General features: G+C 41.0%; 1 protein-coding gene across 3 annotated transcripts in view; it reads left to right on the top strand.

Moving 5' to 3' along the window:
- Positions 1 to 18,703, top strand: part of PCDH15 (protocadherin related 15) — a 904,082-nt gene that overhangs the window by 814,094 nt on the left and 71,285 nt on the right. For all 3 annotated transcript variants that reach the window (XM_019538590.1, XM_019538589.1, XM_019538591.1), the window contains one exon: positions 15,725 to 15,940. In XM_019538590.1, the coding sequence (XP_019394135.1) occupies positions 15,725 to 15,940 (216 nt within the window). The remainder of the gene's footprint in view (positions 1 to 15,724; positions 15,941 to 18,703) is intronic.

Raw genomic sequence — 18,703 nt, forward strand, 5'->3', positions numbered from 1 at the left:
CAAAGTACCTATTTAATAGGTTGGCTTTTTCCTGGGCGTCAGTTGTCAGTTGCCCCATCTGGTTTAGCAGGGGTCCAACATCGCCCTTGCTTTTCCTCTGGCTCCCCACATACCTGAAAAAGGACTTTTTGTTGTCCTTGATGCCTGAAGCTAGTTGAAGTTCAGTTGCAGCCTTGGCTTTCCTGGTTTGGTCAAGGCAGTTTTCAATTTAATTTGTGCTACTGAAGTGACACAAAAAGGGTAGAGCAAAGGTTGAAGGTCTGCCCTGGTATAAGGGTAAATTCGGAGTTTTCAAGAGAGAGTTCTTATAGGCAGCTTTCTCCATTAGACACCAGAATCAGTTTAACAATTAATTCTAACAATGTATTCTGTTAATGTAGCTCTGTTCTAGAGCAATGACAGACATGCATCTTTAACCTGTTCCTCAAATATAAATATAATTTTGTTCTCTCCAAAAATGATGTTACCTGGGGACCTGGTATTTTGAGACAATGTTGTTTTCTTTGGTGCGCTGGTTATTTGGGCTTCCTCTTCTCTCTAGAAACATTGCAACTTGGACTCAGTATTGAGACAGCTAGAAAAGAAATCTGGGTTCTTTTAATTAGTGCTTTTGTTTTCCCCAGCATAACATTTCAGGTATCAGACTCAGTGGTTGCTTGGAATTCCACTACATACCTACTCTGTGCTTTCACCTATCATATAACAAATTGTGGGAAAAAAACAGGTTCATCACACAGTGCTTTTTTTCTCTGCTGTCACTCCCAGAGTTAAAGGTTATCTCATGCTTTTTGTTCTGACTGTATGAAAAACAAACATGCTAATCATAACTCTTAATCTTTTGAAGTCTGAGATTAGCCTTGCATTTCATTACATTAGATAGTTTTAGAAATTTTGCATATCAGTAACTTTTTTATATCCCTTTTACCTTTCTCATTATTATTAAAACCTGACTTCATTCTGTATAATACATTTAGTCATAGAATCATAGAATCAATGAGTCAGAAGGGACCTAGACAGATCATCGAGTCCAACCCCCTGCCATGGGCAGGAATGAGACTGGGGGTGGGAAGGGTCATAAGACCCCAGCCAGGTGCCTATCCAGTCTCCTCTTGAAGATAATAGTCAGTTCTACAAAAAATAAGTAACACACATTATCTTGGGGATTAATAGAGGGAATTAACATTTCACTGCAATGGTGTATTGTTGTCATGTATTGTTTCCTAAAACACATTGCTTTCCCCATGTTAATCTCTCTACTTTTTTAACATAGCTTATTTTTTCTCACTTTTCCCTCCTTGCTTTTGATTATTAATGTCTGATGGGGAAACAAAAAGTCCAAATGTATACTTTAAATTGTTCCTTTTCATTTCAATAAAGATGTGTGCCAGTAAATGCTGAGATATCATAGTAATGGGCATAATATAAGAACATGAATAGAATAGGGAGCTGAACATTTCTTACCAATCAACCTGTTCATTATTATTATCATGCTAGAATATATAGAGCTACCTTGTAGCTGTTAAATAACTTCAATGATCCATGACAGAACTATGGTTAGAATAATTCTGATAATTTCCTGTTGCTCTTTCTAGCTTATTGATTTACTCAGCAGAAAAAATAAAACGATGGAAAGAAAGAAACCATCGTTCCAGTTGTTAAAAAAAGTTAAATGCTTAAACTCATGTATTCTGTGAAACCAATTGTTTTTATTCACTGACTCTTCCCTAACTGTTTTCCATTGTATTCTATATTCCTAAGTAGTGGTTTGTTTGTTTGTTTTTCAAATAAAAAAATTATAAATTAACAAGTATTTTCTTGGATCTAAATGTTGTAGACCTTTGTTTTGAGCTAGAATCTTTTTAGCTTACATTTGGTACCTTTAACAGGTTTTCAGCTGTGTTAATTTTAAGTTAGGTCATGTTAGCATAAGTGAGGCTGAGGGAAGTTGTGTAAAAGGAACCAAATCACAGACAGAAGGAACTTCTTGAAGGGTTTGAACAAGCATTAACTGCACCCAGTTTAGGTGTAGGCAGCCTACTTTAAGCCACCTATACCTATACTGCTCATGCAGTGATTTGCTGCTCTGGGGAGCCACCTGGGCAAATAGGTTAAGGGAGGGAACAACAGGCAGGATCAGGACTGGGGTTGGTGGGTCTACAGTGGGGCAAGTGGGGGAAGTTAGAGGGCTAAAAATAGCCCAATCAGGGTTTGGGGAGAAGGATTCAGCCCAGCAGCTGGGCTTTCCAAGCCCTAGGGCCAAGCTGCAAATGTGCAGGTGTTCACAAGATCAAGTTAACCCTTTCCTAGATCAGGTTAACCCAATCTTAATATAAATTAGTACGCCTATTCAGGAACACTAATTTTGCCCAATTTAAGCCCTGTGAACATCTCCATGATTGGGCATTCAGATTGACCTAACCAGGTTAGGTTGAGATAAATGTAATCCCTGCACATGCCCCAAAAAGACTAGCCAGACTTAAGCCATCAGATCTCAGTTAAGGTTTTGGGTCAGTGCATTCTAGCTGACCAACAGGATGATATAACAGTGTCTCATTTTTGTCTATATTTGTCCAAACTTTTATCACGTAATGTGATGAGCTTTCATGTGAGAGAGAGGATAAGGGGCTTAACTCAGTGCTCTGAGATGGGCTCCACTTGTATTCTTTGCTGAGGTTCCTGTCTGCAGGTGAAATGAAAAGCCAGTGCTTCACAGAATTTAGTCTCCAAATTTGGGAAAGATCTCTAACAGGCTGGCCACTTGTTAGCAGTTCTTAAGATCTGAAGATGCAGGGATTCTAAATTGTAAGACTGAATATTTCTGCTTGGATCATAAAAGTATGTCTATTTCTATATATTGTTGTTCTTTATTTCGTAGCAGTATTCACAATTGTAAATTCTAATAAAATTTGCTCCTATATTCACTCCCATGGAAGACTCACATTGAAGGGGCTGTTAAAAGAAATCCCTTAGACTGTCAAATTTGTTTTAGAAGGCAACAACTTCTGGTTTGTTTGTTTTTTTAATAAGGAATGCATTAAACAGAATGCAAGATTCACAGGGCCTTGTTACAAGGTAACTTTATGAGGTTCTAGAGCTCTTAACCCCTGCATTGTCTGCACATTAACACCTGAAACTAGTTTTAAGCAGTCATTATGCAGCTCAACGTTACGCCACTCTGTGACAGGATTATCTTTGATCCCTGTAACCCAACTAGAGTTATACTAAGGGATAACCACTCTAGGCTACACCTTAGTGTAAAAACCACACCTGCTTCCCTCCCACCCCACCTTTCGTGTTGTCCTGGATTGGGCCCACTGCCAACCATAGCACCCCCAATCCCTGTTCATTGCCCCTCACCCTTCCCACCCCTCACTTGCATGTAGCTGCCCATGCTGTCTGTCCGAGGGGAATCTAGCTGCTGTTGCTACCGCTACTGCTGCTTCTCTCTGGAGGGTGGGAGGGGGTTAACCTCTCCTGTTTCTGCTCCCTTGGGACAGAGAGTGCAGGCAGTCACAAGTAAGCCAGGGGTGGGGGCAGGTGGAAAACCCCAGTGGTAGTTGGGGGGGACGGACTGTAGGAGCCCCAGGCAGTAGGGCGTAAGGGGGAAGCCCACAATGAAGGTGGGGGATTCTTACCTTTCAGTCCTCCAGGACCCTGCTGGCCTGAAGTGTGACTGCTCCAAACTCAAGCTGGTACTAACACTGTTCAACATTTGTGTGGCTCACAGTGTATGATGTCTTAACAAGGCCCACAGATTCTGACATTTACATTTATAGAAATACTCACCATGGGTTTTTTTGTATTAACTGTATTGGAACACATGGGAGTTTAGGACTATCTATTCAAATGAATGTAGAAAAAACATAAATAAGTTATCACAAGACCAGATAGGCTGTGAAGTTACAAAACTTCAACTACTTAGTGACAAGTGCCCATGTGTATACTCTTATCTTGCAGTAAATGCCTCAGTTTCATGGGGGATACACTATCTCATATTTACTGCAGGGCAAGGGTATGCACTTGTGCTTTTGCCACAGAGTAGTTCACATAATGTAGCCTCACACTTAGCTTATCCCGAGTTATTTAGTCATGTTCCCAGACCATTATTCACTTGTGAATATTTTATCAAATTTAATATTTTTCTTTTTGATGAAGTTTTGTGTAGACAACTTTCACATTTTAATGTGGTAGTTATAATTTAATAAATAGTCTGTGCAAATAATTATCCCATCAGCTATAAGCTGATTTCTGTGATTGTTCACTATCAGTTATACACCACTCTTGCTATATGTTGATCTTTTTAGACTCTTGTGGTGCTTCAGTTCTCAGTTCTCACCAGGTAAACAGCATGAAAAATTTACTCCTTTAATCAAGGTGGCTTGTCAACAAAGATTCGTAATTGTTTGACAAATCCATTCTATGAATAATAAATGGATGGAATGCTCTTCTATTCGCACTAATATATGCAAGTATTTTGGTTTCTGTCAATAATCTTAGGTCTAAAATCGCTTCTGCCTGAGTGTATTTCAATAAACAAATGAAAGAGTTCACCTATCTAGTAAAGCAAGTGGACTGGTTTACCTCTCAGTTCAGCTAGGGTGCAGACAAAGTGCAGCTACCCACTGTAACTCAAAACACTTTGCAGGAAGCATTTTGAGTTACAATGATATCCAGACCAAACAGAAGCTTACTGTTGGTTCCAGGGGGTAGAGGAATCTAGCTGCTGGCTGCAAGTCTGCAGCTGGTTTCACCTAGTGATGGCTGCTCTTCCCTGTGAGCCTGTGCTGTTTTCAGAATGGAAGTGGGGAAGAGAGCAGAGGGACCTCATTTAGGGGTTGCCCAATTGGTGCTGGAGGGTGGGCTAAATGAATTTAGAGCCTCCCACCTTGTGATCTGGAGGGGAAAGGGGAGGGTCTCCAATACAACCACCCTACCCTCTAGCAGGACTGAAAATGACCCTAGAATGAGCTTCTTCTGCTCCCTTTCTGCCGTCCCATTCTGAAAACAGTTTGAAGGCTGGCAGGCAGGCAGAAAGAAGTTACAGAAGATGTTCTGTTTTGAAACATCTTCATCTGAACCCTTGTTCAGTAAGGGTTCATTTTCTCCTGACTGGCCATTTTTTAAGCAATCTGCAGCCTTGCAGTTGTGGGTCATGGCAATAGACCACTTTCTGTGCCAAGATCAAGTGAAAGTTGTTAATTTTGTCTGTACCCTTAGGCTTAGAGCTTCTAAGAACTGTTTCTGCAAGAAAATGTTGACTTCTGGGCCCTACAGTTGAAACTGTGTTTCCAGAAAAGGAAACTTTTGTTAGACTAAATACCTAAAACTGAATCACTTCCATTTGACATAAATGGCTCTACTGGAAGGCCAAAATAAAAGTTTGATGTTGATATAGAACCAGTGGAGTCTTAAATGCAGTTTTATCTCATCTAGTAAACTTGAGTCTTACACAGAAGTTGACAGAATTCCATTTTCATATCATTCCTATTTTTGTTACTGTGTGAAATATGGTTTATAATATTAACTACTTCCCTTGCTACTGTTTGAATATTTTTATGTAGGTAACAATGAAGTAAAGCATTGTTTGATAGAGCTTTTTGTGTAAAGAGGCACAGCGGACCAGAGATTATTTTATTTTACTTAGATTCTTATCAAAGATTGTATTTACCTTGGTGCTAAGGTAATATATCCATCTAAATTCATCTACAAAGTGCATGTGTAAAAACCCTTCGAATAGATATGTAGTAAGAATATTACAGATAGAGAACAGGATTACTTTCTGTGTCTATTTTCAGTTTCTTATTTATCCATTTCTCTGTCCAAGTTTCTAATATCGCTAGATATGTTTGTATGTGCACATCTGTTATAACATCTGGCCTCTGACAGGAAACTGCTTGCAGTACTGAGAATGATATTGTGGTCATTTCAAACTGAAAGATAATTTCTTGCTAAGAACACATCTTTAGATAATATAGTATTATCATGCTTTTATACCAAAGATTTTACTATAGCAAACAAATGCACTGGGATTTTTCCCTTATTTCTTTTTTATTAATTATAGTTTACTGATGGTTTGAAGTAATATAAAATAGACATGAAGTGATCAGGAGAAAAAAATCTCTTAAAGCAGTGGTCACTAACCAGACAATCGTGATCGACTGGTTGATTGCAGAGCTTCTTCCAGTAAATCTGAGGCTGGGGGGCGTTGAACATGTGTACGCATATGCACATGTGCTCCCCCGCCAGCCCATCAGGTCAGTCTGTGGGGGACAGATGGGGCGGGGGCTCAAATTGAGGCCCGTGTAGTAAGGGACGGAGCGTGGTACAAGCAGGAGCAGGGGTAAGGTGAGTGGGGTCCCAGCCAGGTGGATGGGGGAAAGATTGAGCCCAGGCAGCTCGTCCAGAGGTGCAGGGGATCTCCTGCCACTATGCACACCCTGGCATAAAGCCCAGCATGCAGCAGAAGCCATCTTCACTCCATGCACTGATTGGGGAGCACGTGTCCCCCCCCCAGTGCAGGGCAGTGTGGGCAGCTGCAGCAACAGTGATGGAGAGAGTGGGTCTGGGGCAAGGGCAGGGGCAGGTACTGTACAGCTGGGGCAGGACACAGGACAGAGCCATAAGCAGCTCATCCAGGGGCTCAGGGATGGGGGGCATGCATTCCGGGAGGGCATGGGTTTATGTGTGCCACAAGATACGTACACAAGGTGGTGCAGGCTGCTGCTGTGAGCTGGGGCCAGAATGGTACTGGGCTTTTCCTGGCAAGGGGGCTGGACTGGTTTGCACTCAGGCTGGGTGGCAGTTCTGGGAGCAGGGCTACTGGGAGAGGCTGCAGCCACCCAAAAATTTACCATAGCCATCCCAACCCCCGCCTCCCAGCACCACCACTGCCCGCCCTGCATGAAGTGCGGCCCAGTACCCCCACAGGGAAGAGCCTGGCACAGCCTCCCAGCCCCAACCTGCAGCAGCAGCCTGCCCTTCCCCATGTACAGAACATACCCTCCTTGCCCTCCCAGGGTGCGTGCAGCAATGAGAGCCACCACCCCCTCCCTGCCAGGTGCTCCCTGGACAAGTTACTCACAGCTCCATTCCATGTCCCACCCCAGCTGTGTAAAGGCTTGTCCCTGCCCTAGCCCCACTCCCTGCCTTACCACCATGGGGGAATGGGGGGAGGCAGATCAAGGCCCCAGCAGTGAGGGTGGGAGTAGGGCACAGGCAAGAGCAGGGACTGGGTGGAGTGGGGCCCTGGCTGGGCCAGGTGGTGTGATCTGCCCCACTCCCCCTACCTCTTTCTCCTTCCCATGCCCCTTCCCCATCAGACTTATCTGCTGGTGTGGGGGAGGGTGGTGTGTGGTAGATCTCGGGTTGCTCTTTAATTCAAAAAGTGATCTCCTTCTTAAAAAGTGTGGAAACCACTGCCTTAAATAAATAAAAACCTTAAGGCTGTGTTTCTAAAGCACTGAGGGCCAACCTCTTTGGCCAGGATACCCAGAAGTAAAATGTATCCCTGTCCCACTCCATTCTCTTTGTCCCTGCCTGACCCATTGCTCTGTTCTGTCTTTCCTGTTTGATTTATTGCTTTGTTTCTCTTCCCTTCCAATATTATTTCTATGTTTTATCTGCACTCTTGTTTCTGCTCCCTGCCAAACTTGCCACGTACCAGGCAAAATGACTGTGCATGCTACCTATGGCACATGTGCTGCAAGGCTGGCTACTCCTTGTTTAAATTGAGGTTTCTAAATTTGTATTTAGATACCTAAGCTCAAGTTCTAGGTACAGCTGATCAAAACTTGGAATTTCTGTTCTGTGGGAAATATATATAGTGTAGCAGAGAGACATAGATAGCTGTGTTAGTCTGAAGTCAAGCAAAAGCCACAGTAGATTTATACCTTATAGACTAACTTAATTAGATATATATCTAGCATAAGCTTTCTGGAGCTCACTTCATCAAAGTAATTTTAATACAAAAGGTAGGAAGGAAGGGGCAGAGAAGAGGCTAAGTGGGGCAGTGTTCGGAGAAACAACCAAAAAAAGGACCCATAAGAACAAAGGGGTTACAAAAGCTAATACAGGTAATGGGATAAGACTCCATAGTCTCTGTTTAAACTATACTTGACACAATCCAGTTAGTGGATGATTTTTTGTTCTACAATTTCTCATTCAAACTGGCTTGAAAGGTTTGTTGGCCAAGAACATCTACCCTGAGGTCAGCTTACACCTGATGGGGTGTCCAGGGATGTTACAGTGTTCTGCCACAGGCCTTTGTCTTTCTGAAGATTGTCAGATCAGTGTTCATTCATTCTTTCACATAGGGATTGTCCAAACTGTCCAATATAGCCAGCAGAGGGGCCCTGTAAGCAGGTGATACAATATACAATGTTGGTAAAGTTGCAGGTGAATGAACTTTGGATGTTATCATCTGTGTTATTTGGTCCAGTGATGATGTGCCTAAATAGTTCACTACAATGCAGGCATGAAACCTTAGCACATTTACTTGCATATCCCACACATCTTTCCCCCCAAAATCACCCTTTCAAAATTGGGGTGCATGTCTTAACTGGGAAGGCTCATTTCTGCACTGGAATTGAAGCAGAGGAACAATGTAATGGCTCCTAGGCATGTTCTCTTCTCCCAACCATGTCAGGAGGAGCAGAATACACCTTTCAATATCACAGTTACTTTTTAACCCTTGCAGAGCTGCTGCCAAATCAGCAATAGCTTTTAGCTGGGCAGTGACATCACTATTCAGCCATGACTCTGGAAAAATTCTTTTTTCTTCATTCTGCCTTCACAAACAAGTCCTTTACATTTTTGGGATAGTATGGTATGTGATAAAATACAGTAATTTGTTCTTGAAAATAATATGAAGGATTTCAGTGATTGAAGCTTAATGTTGCAGCCCTTCTGAATACGGCCCTCATGTGAGGTGATTGATTAATTAACATCTCTAAAGCTGGTTGCACCTGACAGTAAGCAAGCACAGCATGGATAGTATCGGTACTGTAAGATTTCCAGGACTTTGTTTTGAACTTCTCTTCTGACCAGGAGTACAGTGAAAGTTTAATCTGCAGCAGTGGTGATAGCATGTTTCTGATGATCGTGACAGAGTTCACTAAAACCACCCATTCAGAAGACACTAAAGTACCATCAGATGGTAACAATTGCTATCACTACCACCATGAGCTAGATTTAAAATAGCAGCTTAAAGTTGAAAACTTACTATCAGTCCCATGTGCATTCCAATCTCCTTAGCAGGGTCACTGTTAATCATGAAGCTGAATATACAATAAGGGCTTGTAAAATGAATGGTCCTTTTTCCTCACTAAACAGATGGTTGATTCAAATAGTTTCAGAGTTACTGGCACAAAAAGTACTTTTTAGAAAAAAATTCATTTTTGCCTGTAGGAATTTGTGGCTTGTTGAGTATTTTCATTTCTAAAAGCCACATCTGTTCTTGTACTGCTTTTGATGCTGAAGCATTTTGCTTTGTGTTTTTCAGAATTCTGTGTTGATATGTTAATTCCTAACACTTTATTTTCTTCATTTTTTTTATCTTCACCACTGTGGTTCACTAGTCTGCATCCTGCCTTCAGAATTTCAAGGGCAATCTCAGTGGATTTCTTCTTTAATATAGTTTCAGAATGTTCTGGCTGTACCCATCTTCATCAGCAGCACTTGAGTTTTGTTGTGAGCTTCCAGGTTTCAGTGAGAGCAGCTGTCATGTGCAAACATAAAGATGTAAAGGCAGTTTTGTGTTAATTTTATTTATATCAGAAATAACAATAACAAAGATAAACTAGAATATGTTACATCTATAGAAATACTCCTGGATGGATCTTTCCAACACTACTTTTTCTCCAACTAATTTTTTCCCTTAAAGTCTCTCCACTTCTTCAAACTATTTAATCTCTGGCCACATACCCAGCTTGACTCATCTCTAAGGCTCAGCTGCAATTCCCAGATGTCCCAATATTTGATCATCTTCTTTCTTACCTCCCTCAGTTATGGAACAATTGTGTCACTATTTTCCAATCACTCTTCTTAGAAAAACCAAAAGTACAATTTTTCTTTATCTATAAGAACAATGTCAGAACCTAATCTGTGCTAAGCCATTTATGTCAGCAGCACTATAGTCATATTTTGTAGCCTGCTGACTTTGCATCAGTGGGCTTTAGAGCAATAAGAAGGTTTTTAGATTTAGGAACACTCAAAGTAATTTATGTAATATGTCCTCTTTCGAAAGGTGAAATAGCCTCTGGGAACTCACTGGTGATAGTGTTCTCCTTCCTACTCTCTCTCTCTCTCTTTATATATATATGTGTGTGATTTGCTGTATGTTCACATGATCATTCTTTATTTGTAAGATAAAATCATTTGAGGTACTTGGTTTTAAGTTCACTTGTTCTGAGAGAGATAATTGCCCATAAAGTTATGAAAGACACTCATTAATGATTTCCTTTTAAATATTCTTAATGTCAGGGTCTCAGGTAAATGCCGGTATTAGGCTGTCATAGAAATTACTGCTTTATAAAAAGGTACAGCATAGCTAAAACTAATTAGAAGAAGAACTATTCACATAGAGCTATACCCAGTTACATCAGGGTTTAATTTGGTCCAATAACTCCTGAAGACATAAATATTTATCAGTAGTCATTCATAAAATAATTCAAGAGATCTCTGGATATATATTTCTGGCACATAAACAAAAGAAAGATATACTGGCATATTACTAAGATTAAGGATAGCTCTTTCTCTTCTTTGACAGTCATATCACAACTCTTGAGGCATCATATATCTCCTGCTAATGAAGTGACAAAAATATTTACCTTTAGGATAAATTTCATGAATAACAAACATCCCTGCTTTGTGTAGAAGAACTTTACTATATCATATCAGGAGCTCACAGACCCTCTCTGGTAGTCCAGCAGATTTGATCACAATACATTTCTGTGTTGTTTGATCAAAGTATAAGTAAGAATTAAAAGAAAAAAATAAATAATAAATTAAGAATAGTTAAATTGGGCATGATGAGAGTGCAAACACACAACATAGTTACTATGGCATAATTTAGGTTAGATTATAGTATGTACCTAATTTGTTTCATACTAAGAAACATGCATAGAATGAACTGTTTCAAATTAGTAGTCCATAGTTAGTACTATTACTATTATGGGCATGATGCAGAAATGCTTGGGAACTGCCCTTTCAAAAGGGGAATTTCAAAAGGGGAGCAGATGCTAGGTTCTAATTGTTATGTGTGAACAAGCTGAGAATGATTCAAATGCAGCATTACCACTGCATCTTTAACACTCCTTTATCCAGGGTTAAAGTTGGAGTAGGTTTGCTGCATTTTAATTATTGTCTGCCTGTACCTGCATAACAATTAAACCATACCAGCTGCTGGCCCTTTGAAAAATTCCCCTTTTGAAGGGGTTTCAAGCTTGAGTCTGGCCACATCCCAGTGGCCCAGTTTAAGCAAACTGCTGCCCCGGGATGGATTTGATGATGTAGAAAACACACCATGATCTAGGTCTAGGAAGTAATTTAATCCCATAGAAAAATTGCTATGCATTTTTAAGGGATAACTTTAGACTCCATATAAATGTTACACTAAAGACATGATTAACCAGTTAATCACATCTTAAATTCTGACCCAGCCACATGTTCAATTAATGGTGTGATAAAACAAGTAATAAGCCAAAAAGGTATTTCACAGAAAATATGTCATATCTTTGTGGTTTGTTCTTAACATACCATTAATTGAATATATGGCCAAGTTGAGGCTCCCAGCCACAGGGGTGCACCATACACTGCCACAGTTGCAGACCCCCACAGCTGACTGTGAGCCCCATCAGCTGCAGAACTTGCAGCCATGGAAGTTTGCTACTTGCCAGTGCAGGGGGAGCCCAGGACTATGATCCCAGGCCCCTCCTGCACCAGCAATAAGGCATGATTGAATCTGATGTTGGATCCCATAATCACACCTCCTGCCATGCACATGTGGCATGACAAGAGGTGTGATTGTGTGGATCACACATCAGACCCTATTTTGCCTTTACCTGAATGTCTGGAAGGGGCCCTTAGACTCATCTGAAGTGATTTTTTTTTACATAGTAGAGCTCTGTGTTATATTTCTGCTTCAATTTTGCTGCATAGTATTCATTTTATTATGTAGTCAGTAAGACTTCTTTCTAAACCCTGAATCTGTACTTAGAATAATTTACCCTTGGGTATGTTCATCCAGATTATGCACGTCATTTAACTTGGTCAAATCATTAGGACTTGTAGGTTTCAGCACTTCTGAATGTTAGGGAAGTTGTGTTTGAATGTCAATATAGATTTAGTGGTTTAAAATTAGGGACTCAAAGTTGGCCTAAACTTTAAAAAAGAGAAAAATGAACTAGATGGACTAAGCTGAACACAGCAAAATCATAGCTTCATTTTAGATAATGCCAAAAGTTGCACTGAATTCAGCAGTGGCAGCCTTACATCTTAAGAGAAACAGTGAAGCCCAGTGTTTTCAATGAATTAACTTTGAGTAGAATATATGATTTTGGCACATCTGAAGACTATGGTTGCAATATAGGATGCACAAAATTATTCTTTCTTGCTTATTCTAACATTTTGTTTGAATTCGGCATTCTGAATCAACATTGACTTCACTGAAAGCTGTGTATAAGCAAAAATTCTAGAATATGGCCCCACTACACCCAAGCATGTGTACAGATGTGCAAAAACTATGGGGCTGGGGCATTTGAATATCAACATCAATTGAGCCATCATAATAATGTAGTTGTTTGAAAAACCAAAGTAATGCCCTTTAAAAGGTATGGTGTGTGTAAGGGAAGAGGTCATTCCACGAGTGCCATTGTCAGGAGCCAGTTATGCCCTTTAAGTTGCCAGTTCTCCTACATTTAGACAAAGTATGGTGAGAAGTAGGATTTAGGACACTCAAAACAGTATATGCAGTGTTTTCTTTTGACACTTACTGGTGCCCACAGAAAACAGAGCTATAACCATTCAGCTTTCCCAGAGAAACCCCTTCTGGGGCCATGATGATTGCAAGCAATAATAACCAACATGCTCTTTGTGCTCTACACTCCCAGTGCAAAAATATGGCTTCTTCCAGCCTGGAATTTAATAACGTTTTGTTTGGGTTTTAGTTAGATGTTTAAAATGCTAGAAATATAAGCCAATGTGCAACTTCATATTTCAGTCATATTTATAATCGTCACTGCTAGTTTAAAACTGAGGCAGGTCATATAAACTTTATTGCCAGGATTTGGATGAGTGCAAATAGCATTTTTCAAAGTAAAGTAACAAGTGTATTGCTATGTAAAAAGTAGCATTTGTGCATGAATATGACATGTTTTCATAAGCTAATTGATTCCTACTTATTGGCCAGCAAATATGTGGTCCTCTTGGTGGATTATACAGTGTTATTTCTTAAATCTAGGTGATGTCATTGTTACTATGGATGGAGGCTTTCTTGTGTCATATGTAAACAGATTGAGAATGTGAAGCTCCCTAAAAACACATTGACACAATTGATCTTAATAGCACTGAAAAGAGCCATCCTAATATGTCCCTAATCCAAAAAGAATGTATTTCAAATGACACTTTAAACCAAATGATATAGGAATAAAAATGTATTATCATTAATAGAAGAAAACATGTTATATCTCTTACTTGTAAATTTGGGATTCCCCTTGGACTCATTTTACCCCAAAGTACATAAACCAGAATGTATCACACCATACATTAATCTCAAAACATGAAAGAATAGATTGTGGCTAGTCATTGAAATCAGGAAGGGTTAGTCTAAGGATTAATCTAACCTATTTTGTGAGTTAGACATACATTCATAGACTTGTTATCAAAAGGTGCTTTATTGAATTCATTGCTGAGCTCAGAAGGTTAGATCTCATAAAATACACTCTAAATTCTTAGTGTTTGCAACATTTTTATGGGTAGAAAATTCAAACAAAAAATCAAAAGCTGATTCTGAAAATCAGATCCTTAACATTTTGTAATATGTGACTGACCTGAACCACTTGTACCTGCCCACTTCTCCTTAGTCTTTTAAACTGTGTTGCCCACTGATGGCAATAATATACCAGAACAAGGTTGGCAATATTCAGCCCATGGGTCTAAGCCACAAGTGAGCTCCAGAGAGCTTTGCCTGTGTCAGAGTTTTGTTTGTGCCATGGTTGGATTCCATGGAGAATTAGTGGTCAGGAGCCTGGTTGACCTGCCCCCAACCTGAACTGGGTTTTTCTGGCCTACCACTTTTAAGATGTTGCAGGCTGCTGCACTAGGAGCTAGGAATGTAACCTGAGACTCAGGTAATATTGAAGTTATGTCTACTGGCAACTGAGAACTTATTACAGGGGATTAATCACGCTACAACAGGGGTGCTTAGCCTCTACCTCGCAGGCCAAATGGCCTGTGATGCTCATTGTTGGCCAGGAAATTTGGTGTAAGGGCAGCAGTGGCCATATTAATTTTGGCCATGGCTCCCCTGCCAAATTCTCATACACCCAGCCCTGCACTGCCAGTTGCAGCTGAGCCATGACCCTGTCTGCTGGCAGGGCCAAGCCACATGCCACCTCCCCACCTCGGGCACAGTTGGGGCCAAGCCACACCCCCTCCCCCAGCAGGCCTGAGCTGGGACCTAGCCATGTCCCCTATTCCCACTGGGCCAGGATGAGGCTGGCCCATACCCCCTTTTGTCCTGTGGGGGGCAACCCATGCCCCTTTTTCCCCACAGAGCCAGGCAACACCCCTTCCCCTGCAGGGCTGGGTTGCTGCTGATCTGCCATCCATGCTCCTCCATGTGGCTGGGTGGTGACCACCTTGCCTGCACCAGCACTAGGTTGATTCTATTGGCCCATGGATGGATGGGGCACTGCCCACCTGACCCAGCAGAGAAAAAGGTTTAGCACTATTGGTCTACACGGTGAGGCCTTCTGGTAAATGCCTCTCCATAACCTACCTATCCCATTCAGAGTGTGTGTGTGTGTATGTGTGTGTTTAGTGATTGTTTGGGAGTCCAGGCAAGGTTATTGACCTTAAGGTAGTTTCAAAGAGACTTCCATAACTTTGGTACTCAGGACCTGGCCCTGTACATCAACCTGCTGAAGCCTTCTTAGCCTCTCTACATACTAGTTGAAGTCTGAGGCCTTTACTGCAGAATTCCAAGAATTTTACTCAAAGAAAATTTTAAAAATATTTTTATTACTTTAAAAATAAACTTGCTAAGTCAGAGAGACTGTTAAATGTCTTTAATGAGATGAGAGAAATTCTTGTTGGAATAAAAGGAACACAGGTTGGGGACACATGATTATCCTGCTCCTCACTTGGTTATAGTTAAAAAATTACCACTGCCAAGTTATTAGTAGCAGCTTTAAATGCATTTACCTGTCCAATATGTTCCTGATTTGAAAAGTACATTTTATGTTTTCTTTTATTTTCTTTTTGGGGAAGTTTGATGCCAGTGAAGAATAAAAAATATAGCTTGAGATGCAAAACTTTATGCAGAGTTACCATAAATAGACCATTTAAAGTAACAGTGATATCTGCTGTCAGAGATGTAACATTTTTTATTCCATAATGGAAATAGCATATTAGAATAGTCTTCTGCTCTATTTAGAGGACAAGGGTAATGACTCTTTGCACATTCATTTAGGTTATTCATTTCTGCTTATTTTCTTTTTTCTACTAGGCTGATGATAAAGACACTGGAAATTACAGTGCCATGCAGTACAGGCTCATCATACCACCAATCAAGGATGGCAAAGAAGGTTTTGTGATCGAAGCCTATACAGGGCTTATAAAAACTGCCATGTTGTTCAAAAACATGAGAAGAGCCTATTTCAAGTTTCAAGTCATTGCAACTGACAATTATGGAAAAGGCTTAAGCAGTAAATCAGATGTGCTTGTAAGTATGAGTCAGTCAGTATTTTGGAATTATTCCTGACACCACAGAGGGAATTCTAATCCTAGATATACTATCAGATCACACAGTTACAAAGAATGTGCAGGAACTTTGAGAATATGACCTTTTCAAGTCACAAAAATTTAAAAAATGTAAAGCCAAAACTGTATCTGAATAATAGAAAAACATTTGTACTTATCTATATGTACTGTCCAAAATAGGCAATACAGCATCATAGAGATACTGATTTCAATGCACAGAATAGGCCCTGTATTACTCAACATCTCAGCAAGGTTTAATTGTTTGAATTACATTTGAAGTGAATAAAGCCAGGTATTTCTAAACTTGCTTATTGACACAGCAAGGGAAATGTTGCAGGCAGTAAAGCAACATGTTTTGTTTTGTTTTGTTTCTCTTATCACCATGAGTACAAGATTAGAGGCCTTGTGTTGTTTTTTATAAAACAAACATGCCTTTGGGAATTATGCTAAATGACTTATGAGGGAAATGCAGAGGTTAGAACATCTTAGATTTTTATTTTGGAAAGAAGAAGTATTCAGAGTAAAAGACTCCTATAAGGAGGCCTCAAGAAGTTGACCTCAAAAAGAAAGTTTAGTTTGGAATTCAACCTTACATTTTTATTTAGAAATATAGACCATTCCAAAACTTTACTTCTCTAATAGGAATGTCTCCTAATTTCCAATAAAATTTGTCTATACCTAGTTTGTGGCTATTTGATCTTATGCTGAGTCATTTTTGTATTACCAGCAAACCCAGATTCCAAGAATGGGATACGTTTAGGTCTTTAGATCATTTTCTCTGCTGAATGCAAGTGGTAACATAGTCCACTCACACAAACCACAAAAAATCATCAGAGATAAAGCTTATTACAACCTGTATAATATAAAGAATTTTATTATTTGAAGGATTTATTTCTTTGACACTGTTTCTCACCCCATTCTCATAAAAAAAAAACCCCTAGGAAACTGCAGCATTGATGCCTACACAGTCAGATGGGTGGCAAATTGGCTCGATGGTCACACTGTGAGGTGGTGGATGGGTCGTTTTTGACCTGGAGGAATGTGGGTTATGGAGGTTGCCAGGGCTCAGTCCTTGGGCCTGTGCTATTCAATATCTTTATCAGCAACTTGGAGCTGGGAGTGGAAAGCATACTGACACAAAGATGTGGGGAGAAGTGGGCACACTGGAGGGGAGGGACAGAATCCAACTAGATATACACAGGTTACAGAGGTGGGAGGATGAGAATAGAATGGAATTCAATGCAGACAAGTGTAAGGTGCTAGGGAGAAGAAACCTGCAACATACGTATAGGCTGGGAAATACCCTTCTCCTCAACACAGTGGTAGAAAGGGATCTTGGAGTCATTGTTGACTCTAGGATGGACATGAGCTGCCAGTGCAAGGAAGTGGTCAGTAAAGCTAACTGCACCTTGTTGTGCATCTACAGATATATCACAAGCAGGTCCAGTGAGATGATCCTTCCCCTCTATGCGGTGCTGGTCAGGCCACAGTTGGAGTACTGTGTCCAGTTCTGGGTGCCGCACTTCAAGAGGGATGTAGCTAACCTTGAGAGATAGACTAAAGACTAAATCTATTCAGCCTCCCCAAGAGAAGACTGAGAAGGTATCTAGTGGCCATCTATAAACTCACCAGCAGGGGACCAGCAACATATAGCTCTGTTCCCCTGGGCACCACCTGGGATAACAAGGAATAATGGTCACAAATTGATTGAGAGCAGGTTCAGGCTTGATATCAGGAGGCATTACTTTACAGTTAGTGCTACCAGGCTTTGGAATGGGCTCCCAAAGGAGGTAGCTCTCACCTACCTTAGGGGGTCTTCAAGAGGAGATGGGATAGATATGTGGCTTGAGTATTATGATCCCAGCACTTGCTCCTGTCTAAGGCAGGGGACCAGATTTGATGACCTGTTTGGGTCCCTCCCAACCCTAGAAACTATGAAACTATTAATTTTCTTTAGTTATTATAATTTAACAAATTCTTTGCCTCTGTTTTTCTGAACAGGGACCGAGACATCTCCCCCACCAGGATTCAGGACAGACTCAGGAGTGACTCCACCAGGCCTAGGGTCAGGGAGGACTGGGTTAGAGAACTTCTGGAGGGGCTGGACATGTTCAAATCAGCAGGTCCAGACACTCTCCACCCTAGGGTGCTGAGGGAATTGGCAGGGGTCATTGAGGGGCCCCTGACACAGCTTTATGAGCACTTGTGGTGCTCTGGCCAGGTGCCAGAAGACTGGAAGAAGGCCAATGTGGTCCCAATCTTCAAAAAAGGGAGGAAGGAGGACCCAGGCAATTATAGGCCCATTAGTCTTACTTTGGTCCTGGGGAAGCTCTTTGAAAAAATTATCCAGGAGCACATCTGGGAGGGACCAGCAGGGGGGAGGATGCTCAAGGGCAACCAGCATGGGTTCATTAAGGGCAGGTCCTGTCAGACCAACCTGATAGTCTTCTATGATCAGGTCACAAAATTATTGAACACAAGTGTTGCGGAGGATGTAATCTTTCTGGGCTTCAGGAAGGCCTTTGACACTGTCTCCCACCCCATTCTCATTAAAAAGCTAGGCAACTGTGGCATTGATGCCTACACAGTCATATGGGTGGCAAATTGGCTAGGGGGCTGCACCCAGAGAGTGGTGGTGGATGGGTCATATTCAACCTGGAGGGAGGTGGGCAGTGGAGTCCCCCAGGGCTTGGCCCTTGGGCCCATACTGTTCAATTTCTTTATC

This window comes from Crocodylus porosus, unplaced genomic scaffold (assembly GCF_001723895.1).
Source record: "Crocodylus porosus isolate Cpor-Errol unplaced genomic scaffold, CroPor_comp1, whole genome shotgun sequence".
Classification (NCBI taxonomy): domain Eukaryota; kingdom Metazoa; phylum Chordata; order Crocodylia; family Crocodylidae; genus Crocodylus; species Crocodylus porosus.